This window comes from Bufo bufo, chromosome 10 (genome assembly GCF_905171765.1).
Source record: "Bufo bufo chromosome 10, aBufBuf1.1, whole genome shotgun sequence".
Classification (NCBI taxonomy): Eukaryota; Metazoa; Chordata; class Amphibia; order Anura; family Bufonidae; genus Bufo; species Bufo bufo.
Genome location: NC_053398.1, coordinates 41,861,576 through 41,874,747, shown reverse-complemented (window position 1 = coordinate 41,874,747; position 13,172 = coordinate 41,861,576). Strand labels below are relative to the sequence as shown.

The 13,172-nt window shown below is 38.9% G+C and overlaps 1 protein-coding gene across 1 annotated transcript in view; it reads right to left on the bottom strand.

The window, feature by feature from the left end:
- LOC120980018 (mucin-5AC-like) overlaps nucleotides 1-13,172 on the bottom strand; it is a 139,262-nt gene that overhangs the window by 71,740 nt on the left and 54,350 nt on the right. The window contains exons 9-11 of the mRNA XM_040408883.1: nucleotides 12,742-12,906; nucleotides 11,453-11,547; nucleotides 9,898-10,024 (exon numbers count right to left, since the gene is read on the bottom strand). Coding sequence (XP_040264817.1) covers nucleotides 9,898-10,024; nucleotides 11,453-11,547; nucleotides 12,742-12,906 — 387 coding nt within the window. The remainder of the gene's footprint in view (nucleotides 1-9,897; nucleotides 10,025-11,452; nucleotides 11,548-12,741; nucleotides 12,907-13,172) is intronic.

The window sequence follows — 13,172 nt, the reverse complement described above, 5'->3', positions numbered from 1 at the left end:
CCGTTGACTGTGGAGGCCAGGTTATCTGACGCAGCACCCCATCACTCTCCTTCATGGTCAAATAGCCCTTACTTTCAAAGTTTTCCCAATTTTTCGGCTGACTGACTGACCTTCATTTCTTAAAGTAATGATGGCCACTCGTTTTTCTTTACTTAGCTGCTTTTTTCTTGCCATAATACAAATTCTTACAGTCTATTCAGTAGGACTATCAGCTGTGTATCCACCTGACTTCTCCTCAACGCCACTGATGGTCCCATCCCCCATTTATAAGGCAAGAAATCCCACTTATTAAACCTTACAGGGCATACCTGTGAAGTGAAAACCATTTCAGGGGACTACCTCTTGAAGCTCATCAAGAGAATGCCAAGAGTGTGCAAAGCAGTAATCAAAGCAAAAGGTGGCTACTTTGAAGAACCTAGAATATGACATATTTTAAGTTGTTTCGCACTTGTTTGCTATGTATATAATTCCACATGTCTTAATTCATAGTTTTAATACATATATTGTAAAACATATGGGCAGTGCCTCACCTGGAAAATAAAAGGTTAAAAGACTTTTTTTCCTTCTCTGCTCTCCCGCCCTCCAGGTGGGGGGGGGGGGAGTAATTATTTCTCAAGACTAGTATAAAACTACCAGAGGAGACACTGCTCATTATTACGACTAAGAACTTCTGTTCGAAACGCGTCAAGGTTGCTACACTTGTGGGTGGATGTCCTGTCTATTTTGTCTACTGCCTGAATAAAAGACGAAGATTTTAGCTACCAAAATCGTGAGTGCTGGAACTTCATTGTGTTTTCATATTTTGATGCCTTCAGTGTGAATCTACAATTTTCATAGTCATGAAAATAAAGAAAACTCTTTGAATGAGAAGGTGTGTCCAAACTTTTGGTCTGTACTGTGTATATATATATACATATATATATATATATATATATATATATATATTTATTTATATACTGTGTACACACCTAAGTCGTGTTAAGTATATTTTTTCTACTACACAAATATACACTTCCAGTCCTCTTCAATTTGGGATTCTGCTGCCAGTAGACCTAGTGATATCCATACTATCCTATCAAGGACCTACCACAACAACACAAGATAAGCACCCCCACCTATAAAGCTCATCAGCTTTTTAGCCATATCACCCTTCTTACAATACTACCCAATGTGGTGCTTGGCACTGGGTTTTGTTTGTTTTTAGCACATAAACAAAACAGTCTCAGAATCACTTGGATAAGTAAAACCATTCCAAAGTTGATACCCCATGAAGTGACATGTCAGATTTGCAAATTAGGCTGTGTCAGGAAATTGAAAATGGGTGTAATGGATTAGGCAGAATCGTGGCAAAATTTGGATGCAAGATGATGTATCTTAGGCCACATCCCTTTTCCTGCACAGCTATGCCCCCTTGTCGAGATAGACACAGTTAATTTCACTAAATCCAAACGATCGAATTTGCACCATATTTTGGCCCAACTTACATTCAAATCTAGGTGCACTCACACTGGTAAATGTGGGACAATGATTTTAAAGAGAACCTGTCACCATGAAAATGCAGTGTAATCTGCCAGCAGTATGGTAAACAGATTTATATATAGCTTTGTGGGAAAAAATTCTGTAAAACTTGTATTTCATTCATTTAAATGCCTCATCATTTTGAGCTTTGAAGTCAGGGAGACGGTCCGATCAGTGATTGACAGCTATCTCTGTATACACAGTCATAGAGGTAAGGCTGTCAATCACTAATAAGACCACCTCCTTGACTTCAAAGACCAGAATGAGCAGGAATTTAACCCTTTCATGATCAAAGATCATTGATGCCCAGTGTCCAGGTCAAAATTTACAAATCTGGCATGCGTCACTTTATGTGGTAATAGCTTTGGAACAGTTTTATTTATCTAAGCCATTCTGACATTGTTTTCTCCTGACACATTGTACTTTATGAAAGTCATAAATTTGAGTCAATATATTTCACCTAATTTACCCAAAATTTGGAAAAATTAGCAATTTTCAAAATTTCAATTTCTCTGCTTCTAAAACAGAAAGTGATACCTCATAAAATATTTATTACTTAACATTCCCCATATGTCTACTTTAGGTTGGCATCATTTTTGAAATGTTATTTTATTTTTTTAGGACGTTACAAGGCTTAGAAGTTTAGAAGCAATTCTTAAAATTTTTAAGAACATTTCCAAAACCCACTTTTTAAGGACCAGTTCAGGTCTGAAGTCACTTTTTGGGGCTTACATAGTGGATATCCCCCATAAATGACCCCATTGTAGAAACTACACCCCTCAAGTTACTCAAAACTGATTTTACAAACTTTGTTGACCCTTTAGGTGTTCCACAAGAATTAAAGGAAAATGAAGATGAAATTTCAAAATTTCACTTTTTTGGCAGATTTTCAATTTTTTCTTTTTTTTTTCTTTAACACATTCAGGGTTAACAGCCAAACAAAACTCAATATTTATTACCCTGATTTTGCTGTTTACAGAAATACCCCACATGTGGTCGTAAACTGCTGTACGGGCACACGGCAGGTCGCAGAAGAAAAGGAGAGCCATATGGTTTTTGGAAGGCAGATTTTGATGGACTGGTTTTAGATGCCATGTCCCATTTAAAGCCCCCCTATTTTGGAAACTAGAGGATAAGTTTTGGTGTCAGTTTTATTGGTACTATTTTTGGGTACATATGATTTTAAATAGCTCTATATTACGTTTTTTGTGAGGCAAGGTAACCAGAAAATTGCTGCTTTGGCACCGTTTTTATTTTTTATTTTTTACAACATTCATCTGACAGGGTAGATCATGTGCTATTTTTTATAGAGCAGGTTGTTACGGACGCAGTGATATCAAATATGTCTACTTTTTTTGTTTGTTTGTTTCAGTTTTACATAATAAAGCATTTTTATAAAAGAAATTATGTTTTTGTGTATCCATTTTCTGAATGCCATATGTTTTTTATTTTTCTGCAGAAAGAGTTGAGGTTTCTTTTGGTACCATTTTTGGGTACATATGATTTTTTGATCATTCATTATTACACTTTATGGGGCAAGGTGACCAAAAAATTTGCTGTTTTGGAACAGTTTTTATTTATTTATTTTTACAGCGTTTATATGAGAGGTTAGGTCATGTGACAGTTTTATAGAGAAGATCGTTATGGACGTGGCAATACCCAATATATATATTTTTTCTTATTTATTTAAGTTTTTCACAATAATAACATTTCTGAAACCCAAAAAATTATGTTTTAGTGTCTCCATAGTCTGAGAGCCATAGCTTTTTTATTTTTTGGGCGATTGTCTTAAATAGGGGCTCATTTTTTGAGGAATGAGGTAACGGTTTGATTGGTACTATTTTGGGGTGTATACGCCTTTTTGATCGCTTGGTGTTGCACTTTTTGTAATGTAAGGTGACAAAAATGGCTTTTTTTTACACAGTTTTTTTTTTTATGGTGTTTATTGGACGGGGTCAATCATGTGATATATTTATAGAGATGGTCGTTACGGACGAGGTGATACCTAATATGTGTGTTTTTTTTTCTTTTTCATTTTTTATAGTAAAAAGCAATTTATTTTTTAAATTTACATTTTTATTTATTTATTTATTTTTACTTTTATTATTTTCACTTTTTTTTTTATTAAGTCCCTCTTGGATCTTGAAGATCCAGTGGGGCTGATGGCTGTACTATACTTTGCAATGCTCTTGCATTGCAAAGTATAATACTACCAGATTTCCTGTAGGTGGCAACACTGGGCGCCTTTGCAAAGCGCAGAAGCCCCGATGATTGAGAGAGCTGACACTAGCTGCTGATGGTGGCGGCTCAGGAATGGAGCCGCCGCCATCACACACAGCAGGGGGACCGCATCGGGGGAAGAGCTGGAAAAGGGGGGGGGTACACGGCCAGCATTAGGGGGGCACAGATCGGGGCAGGATAAATGTATTGGGTGGGGAGGGGGCGGACCGCATCAGGGGCATGATACATGGATGGGGGCGGGGACCGCATCAGGGGCAGGCAGAGGCAGGGCTCACGGTGGTGGTGGGGGGTTGGAGGCGCACAGGAAGGGGGCACAGATAGGGGGGCTTCAGGACACATTACCTGATTTCAGGCTCTGATCTGCAGAGTGCAGATCAGAGCCTGAAACCGGCATTTTAACACTGCCACGATCCGATTGGTTAGTCTGCACAGACTAAACAATCGGATCGATTGCCGGCAAGGGACTACTCTGATTGGTCCCTTGCATGCATTACTAGAGTGTATGCTGTCCGTGACAGCACACAGGGCAGGGGCAGAAGCTTTAATCCAAGCGCTATGCAGCGCTTGGATTAAAGAACTGCCATGACGTCTATACACCTGGTAGCTGCACGGGGCATGTGCAAATAGCATGTATATAGATGGATTGCAGTCGTGAAGTGGTTAAATGAATAATTTATACGTTTTACTGAATAATTCCCTAAAAAAAAACTATAGTCAATCTACTTTGCTCCTCCTGCTCTATAACATGCTGCCTGCAGATCAAACTCATGTTCAACATGACAAGTTCCTTTTAAAATCGTGACAGAAGAAAAAAAATAAAAAATCATAGAAGTTACTGAATGTTTACTGATGTATTGAAACTGGAGATATCCTTCCATGCTAAAAGGCTATGCACATCTTTGGGTCATTTTTTATGATTGCATTTTACTTATTTGGGCTAAAATAATTTTTTCAATTGGCATTTGTTAAAAATGTTCAACCATTTCTAAGAAACAAGGGTTAAAAATCAGTCTGCTTACAAGTTGTGACTTGTTTTTCTTTGAATCCCGTCCTACCTCTCTTCCTCTCTTATATCTGATCTCCTGACTTCATAAACACTCATTTATAGCTCAATGTTAATTAAACTCATAAGAATATGGCTTAAATAAGTTGTCATGAGATCAAGAGTTCAGAGATAAGAGCTAAACATGAGTGTCTGGTGGGGTTCAAAGGAAACAGAAAGTCACAGCTTGATTTTTAAATAAAAAGTTAATCATAAAAAATGCCTCAAATGCATACATAGCCTTTAAATTACACTTATTGACCATCTGAAATGTAGAATACTCACCAAATTATTCCATTATCGTTTATGGATTGGTCTGGTGGTACCTCATTGCCTCTGTAATAACATGGACAGGAGGAAGCCGGAATACAGATGCCAAGTTCATTTAGATAATCGCCATACCTACATGTACACCCAATCAATGGATCAAAATGAACTTTGCAGAGGATGTCAGGCTCACTTAGAGAGCGGCAAGTGGGTAGGCATGAGCTAATCTTGTAGCTAATACTCTGTGTTCTAGGACAGTATGTTGAATAATTACCTGCAAAAACATTAAATATAGCTGCTGGAGTACATGAACAATATCAAAAACATGCTATACTACAGTATATGATTCAAAGCAATCTGTCAGCTTGTTTGATCATGCTAGACTGCTGACGACACTAGGTAGAGGCTGGAGTGAACAGAGCAAACATACATTTATGGAGCTTTTATCATCAGGAGTAGTGTAAATATGAACTATTGTTCTACCAGATTCTGCTTTCTAAGTGCACTAGAGATGGAGCTTCATTATAAACTGCACTCTGTATTAAGCTGCTTTACAACACCTCTCCTCTGCTCTAAGTGACATCTGTACTGATCTCCTGGTTGAATGTTACAGCTGTAACTCAGAGCAAAGGGTAGGTGCTGTAAAGTAGCTCAATGCAGAGACCACTTCACAGTGAAGCTCCACCTCAAGTGCACCTAAGATGGAGAATCTGGCAGAATAGAAGTTCATATTTAGAACTACTCTTGGTAAAAGATTCACTAAAGGTATGTTTGTACTGCTCCCTCCAGCCTCTAGTGCTATCAGCAGCTTTGCATGGTCTTACATAAATAATACTTATTGTATGTAAACATTTCTTGAAATTCGATTTGGATTCGATTTGGTTGAATTGGTCAGCTGATTCAGGTCCAAAATAAATTGGACCTGAATCAAAAGTGAATGGAGTATAAGTCAGCTCAATAGTTACCGGAGGATGAACGGACGTGTAGGAAGCACCGTAGGTAAAGAAAGTGCAGAATGGCTCCAGCATCCAAATTTCCAAGTCTTTATTAGCAAATCGCTTAAAGGGAACCTGTCATGTGGATATTTGATTATAATCTAACTAATTATATACAATCGTTAACTACTAAAAAGTGCCTTAGATGTATTCACTTACTGGCGTGACAGATGGTTACCTCATAATATACACACAAAGATGCCGCATGCTAATGAGCTGATTGGAGTCCAGCGTGATGTCATTGAGTCCAGCGTATATTTAATTCAGAGCTATAGCCACTCCCCTGCCCACCTGCTGCTGATTCATATGGAAAATAACTGTCATTCAGCAGCAGGTGGGCGGGGAGAGCCAGGAGCTCATGAATATTCAGGACTCATCATTATCAGCTGGAGCTTTTCAATACAAGATGTTGGCAGATTGACTGGGTCAATTAAAGAAAGTAACCCAGTATTGTGCTAAGAGAATCAGTCACTTATTTATGTTGCCCTTAGTTAGGACACCATAAAACTGGTGACAGGTTCCCTTTAAAATCCAGTACAGGAATCATGCACAGTTGACGTGTTTTGGCTAACACAGGTAGCCTTAGTCATAACATGTTAAACAAGTAAGTATTAAAAGGAGCCAGAAAGCAAATACAGCCCTCCAAAATAACACAGGGCTGAATAAAAACAAATGCAAAGCACCTAGACTAAATAGGGAACAACCTAGTAGTGCAGAATCATATCTGGTTTCCTATTCAGACCAGGAGGGAAGGCGTATGTCCATAACAGAAACAACCAGAAAGTTTATCTGTTAAACAGCTTTCTCTGATAATCACCACCCCTAGGAGGTTGAGAAACATGTTCAATCACCTGCACTTTCATACTAGAGATATTTTTATTCTGAACCTGCAGAAAATATAAAGAAACGGCAGATAAAGATTTTAAAATAGGCTGGTCTTTGGAAACGTCAGGGATATGCCATCTGATCCGTGTCTTCAGTAAACATGTAGTGAAACCGACATATTGCAAGTTTCAAGATGTGCAAGTGGTCAGATGAACCACATAGACGGAGTTACAGTTTGCAAACTGCTGCATGTTGTAACTCCTGCCTGTGGTGCAGGAAACAAAGGGGTATGAGACCTGGCCTACAGAACAGCAGATACACTTGGAATGCCCACATTTATTGGCTCCCTTGTGGGAAAGCCATGATGTACTGGGACCCCTAGAGGATACAGATAGACTAATGGATAGAAATTGTCCCAGATTGAGAGCCCCCTGGATACACATTTGTATCCCATGGAGAGAACTTGAGAAAACTCAGGGTCCTGATCAACTGTACATGTTTCCTGTACTGGATTTTAAGTGATTTGCTAATAAAGACTCGGAAATGTGGACACCAGAGCCCTTCTGCACTTTTTTTACCTACTGAATCAAAAGTGCTCCAATTGCTCTAGAAAAGTTGCTAATGGCATTCTGGGCTATCCATATGCAACTCATTTCAAGCAAGTGACAGTGACATATACAGTCAGGTCCATATATATTGGGACATCAACACAATTCTAACATTTTTGGCTCTATACACCACCACAATGGATTTGAAATGAAACGAACAAGATGTGCTTTAACTGCAGACTGTCAGCTTTAATTTGAGGACATTTACATCCAAATCAGGTGAACGGTGTAGGAATTACAACAGTTTGCATATGTGTCTCCCACTTGTTAAGGGACCAAAAGTAATGGGACATAATATTAATCATAAATCAAACTTTCCCTTTTTAATACTTGGTTGCAAATCCTTTGCAGTCAATTACAGCCTGAAGTCTGGAACGCATAGACATCACCAGACGCTGGGTTTCATCCCTGGTGATGCTCTGCCAGGCCTCTACTGCAACTGTCTTCAGTTCCTGCTTGTTCTTGGGGCATTTTCCCTTCAGTTTTGTCTTCAGCAAGTGAAATGCATGCTCAATCGAATTCAGGTCAGGTGATTGACTTGGCCATTGCATAACATTCCACTTCTTTCCCTTAAAAAACTCTTTGGTTGCTTTCTCAGTATACTTTGGGTCATTGTCCATCTGCACTGTGAAGCGCCGTCTAATGAGTTCTGAAGCATTTGGCTGAATATGAGCAGATAATATTGCCCGAAACACTTCAGAATTCATCCTGCTGCTTTGGTCAGCAGTCATATCATCAATAAATACAAGAGAACCAGTTCCATTGGCAGCCATACATGCCCACGCCATGACACTACCACCACCATGCTTCACTGATGAGGTGGTATGCTTAGGATCATGAGCAGTTCCTTTTCTTCTCCATATTCTTCTCTTCCCATCACTCTGGTACAAGTTGATCTTGGTCTCATCTGTCCATAGGATGTTGTTCCAGAACTTTTTTAGATGTTGTTTGGCAAACTCTAATCTGGCCTTCCTGTTTTTGAAGCTCACTTATAATTTTCATCTTGTGGTGAACCCTCTGTATTCACTTTGGTGAAGTCTTCTCTTGATTGTTGACTTTGACACACATACACCTAACTCCTGGAGAGTGTTCTTGATCTGGCCAACTGTTGTGAAGGGTGTTTTCTTCACCAGGGAAAGAATTCTTCGGTCATCCACCACAGTTGTTTTCCTTGATCTTCCGGGTCTTTTGGTGTTGCTGAGCTCACCGATGCGTTGCCTCTTTTAAAGAATGTTCCAAACAGTTATTTTGGCCACACCTAATGTTTTTGCTATCTCTCTGATGGGTTTGTTTTGTTTTTTCAGCCTAATGATGGCTTGCTTCACTGATAGTGACAGCTCTTTGGATCTCATCTTAAGAGTTGACAGCAACAGATTCCAAATGCAAATAGCACACTTGAAATGAACTCTGGACCTTTTATCTGCTCATTGTAATTGAGATAATGAGGGAATAACACACACCTGGCCACGGAACAGTTGAGAAGCCAGTTGTCCCATTACTTTTGGTCCCTTAACAAGTGGGAGGCACATATGCAAACTGTAATTCCTACACCGTTCACCTGATTTGGAAGTAAATACCCTTAAATGAAAGCTGACAGTCTGCAGTTAAAGCAGACCTGACTGTATGACTATTGGTAAATGCATGGCTGATGATGATAAACAGCCTCTTTAACCATTGGATGACATCTGCCGTACATGTATGGATGGATGTCATTTGTTTAAAGATAGCACTCGCCATAGCCGCCAGATGCCTGCTGTTTCATAAAGCAGACACCTAGGGATAATGTCTGTGATTGGCGATAACGTCAATTGTAGACATTTAACACCTAAGATGCACTCCCGGGACTAGAACGCCATCCACTTGCTTAGATCGGGGAAGGCTTTCCTTAATGGTAATATGCCTGAGCCTGTACGAGGCTACCAGGCATATTACAGATATACTCGAATGCAGGCCTGCAGGTGCATTTGAATATACTGAATTGTCCATGTACTAATGTATAAAATCACATTTGAGTGTTTAAAATACAGTATAATGTTCATGTCCCCTAGAGGGGCTTAAAAAAGAATTAAAAAAGAAAAAAATGAACCTCCCTTTCCTAAAATGAAAATAAAAAAATTTGCCAAAATATAGACATAGGCATCGCCTCATCCCAAAACAGCCATGCTATTAAAATACAAAGATATTAATCCCATGCAGGGAATTAAGAAAAATCTAGATATTCAATTCTCAATTTTTTCATCACTTCACCTCCCTGAAAAATTGAATAGAAAATGATCAAAAAGTAATACACATCCTACAGGCTTAGGAAGCATTATGTCATTGCATGGTTTGGTCGTCATATAGCCATGTTACCTTTCAGATTGCCATCAAGCAGAAATTTTTAAAGTGATTCTATACTTACTGCAGGCTATAGTTTGCCATTTGTCTAGCACAATCCCTTTTGCTGCACATATTTTGTAATATGAAAAGAGGGCAGCACACATACAGTTTTCACTATTTTCACATATACAGGTGTCCATCAGGCATTTCTGAAAATAAATTATATTTTTACATAGTTTCCTTTTCGCATATACCATTTGTTTGGCATTTTTAAAATATAATTCCATTTTAATTTTCCATAATTATAATGATTAAAATCCAATGTAAATATCTGTTTGCAAGGAGGGGTGTTCAACCATAGATTTCCAGAGAAATCAATGTGTTGATATTTTTGCAGCACTGTGTGGTCACAAATAGGATAGGAAGCAGTAGACAGTCTCTAGGGGTTATCCCAGCTGGCTAAGCATGTAGTCATATGTCCTATGAGGGTGCTTTCACATATGGCAGATTATGATTCAGACAATTTCTGCAACTGTACATCAGCTCCATTCATCTTAATGAGGGTTGCAGAAATCAACATGCTTCCCACCAACAAAATCTGCCGTGTGTGAAGGCACCTCCCTCTATAAGCTTTTACACTTGGCATGATGATCTCTTATATAGTCAAACAAATGAGCAACATGTAATATTGGATACATGTCCTGTAGTGGCTGCCCAAAACTTCCTCTGGAGTGGCTTGCTTTTAAGTTGAGGCAGTCTAAGTTCAGTCTACATTCAGATTCGTCAGAATCAGAAATTTTTGAAAAATTTGGGTAAAATTTTCAAATGTTAGAATACATTTTTTCAGCTCTAGTTCTAAGGAAGCATTTATGCAACCGTATTTTTGGTCCGTGTTTTTTGTGGATCACACATGGACCCACTCATTTCTAAGAAACATAAAAAAGGCGACCAGCACACGGATGTCATCTGTGTGCTGTCCGCATCCTTGCGGCAAAACGCAAAATATAGAGCATGTCCTTTTGTCGACAAGAATAGGCATTTTTTTTAATGGGGCCCGCGAAAAGTGCATGATGCGCTTGGACTACATCCGTATTGTGCTGATTCACAATTTGCCGTCCACAAAATAGATGCGGTTGTGTGAACGCTCCCTAATATAGAAACAAAACTTCCTCAGGGCTTAAAGCCTTATTGGCCGTCTCACTTGATTTGCTAAGCCAGCACCTTGATCTGTCACAACCAGGCCCTTCAAGCATATCACAGAGGAACTGCTGTGCCGGTGTCAAAACAAAAGCAAAAGTGATACTTCATGGATTGCGAGAGGGGGTCTGAAACTGGGACAACAGTGCAGCTGCAGATTCCATAGTTAGAGTAAGTTCTAATAATTTATAATTGCAAACCAAAAAAACTTTTTATACTGTATCTTTAATAATAATAACTTTAGCTCCATGGCTTCCGGAGCTATGATCAGCTTTGCTAGATCGGTTTTCAAATGTATTCTGACAAATCCCGATCGGAACTCACCTTCAGGTTTAAGTTCCTTAATTTTTGAGAGCATAAAACATAAGCATGGAAAGATCTTAAAATATTCCTCGGATCTATAGTTCATTTCAGATAAAAACAAATGTAATTTATCATACCTTGTAGTAAATATCTGGATCCACGAGATTATGGCATGGGCTAAACAGCCCAGTGCTATCAATAAGTTGCCCACACCAATGCTTTGCATATTCAGCTGAAAAAAAATTATAGACATTGATGGATCTACTGCAAAATTCAGAAAGATACCAATAGATGGATATATGAATGATGAGTTCGTTTTCCAAAACAGAACCAATTATTTACAGTATTTGCACATCTCATACATCTCATATATTAGTTGGCACATCTCATACATTTGGAGCATATTGCTAGGATATGCCCCCAATATCTGATAGGTGCGAGTCCTACCTCAGGGACCCGCACCTATCTATAAAACGGAGCATGCAAAAAGAAGGAGAGCAGACCACACATTCACGGCCACCCTCTATTCATTTCTTTAAGACTTCCAAAAGCAGCGCACTCGGCTATTTTGGGAAGTCCCAAATAAATGAATATAAGGAGCACCACACAAGCGTAGCCACCAGTCCAGTCACTTCTATGGGGCTGACTGAAATAGCCCAGCCAGCACCTGGCTATTTTTGACATTCCCGTAGAAATGAATGGAGGACAGTCGCTCATGCGCTGTTTTTGTAGGACCCACACCTATTGGACAATGCTGGCATATCCTTGCAATATACCCCCAATGTATGAGATGCCATACCCTTTTAATATCCTTATCCCTGACAACAATTGCAGGACAGTAAAAAGTTTAAATAGCATAAGAAATTCCAAAGCAGGGAGCAGAACAAGTCCATTTGTTTTTTGCTCCATCCTCACCCCCTTCCCATACAACAAAGAACACACTAGGGAAGATTTATGCAATAATTTTGTCCGTGCCTACAAAATTCTCTCTGTGCACTAAAAATATATTCTTGCCCCCAAAAAACTGTTGAGTCTAACTTTACACCACCAATAAATCGGCATAGTTTTACTCTAAAAATGCACCAAAATTTTGCCACCTTTTTCAGGGCACGGGGGCACATTTAGACCATACCTCTTTCATGTGACAATATGCCCCTTTGCTGTGAAGCCACACCTTCTTAAATGAAATGCACCATAAATCTGGCACATTTACAATAGTATATCTGCCCCACTGTATCACACACAAGTGTGTAGCAGTTTTTGATACAGTTGTTTTGAGCCAAAGCCAAAAGTGGGTTGAGAGGGAACAAACAATAAAAAGGAAGGACTTCTTTCTGCTGGATCCCCTTCTGTCATTTGCTAAAAAACACCGCCACAAAATGTTGTGTGATACCAAAAGAGATTATGGATAGGATCAATTACCCACCACTTTCCACACTGAGAGTACAAGGATCATCATATATGTCATTGATTTTTGGACAGTCAGCATTCACTCTCCATGTATTGACGAAAGCAGCAGCTGTGCCCTGGATAATACCACTCATAGTCCTGAAGTCATCATTTTGTACATTGTTAAAATTTCCACAAAGTCCTAGAAAATAGATGGACATTCATGGAACACATAACAGTAGATTACACTACAGATAATTTGAAAATCGTATATCCTACCAGCAGCACAAAAATTATGTTCTTCTTCCTCTATGTATTTAAGTGACTGATGGAATTTTTAATTAAACCCTTTCATGACTGGGCTATTTTTATTTTTATTTTTAATTTTTTACTCCCAGCCCTCCCAAAGCCATAGCTTTTTATTTTTATTTTTCAGTTTTCATAGCTGTATGATGGCTTGTTTTTTGC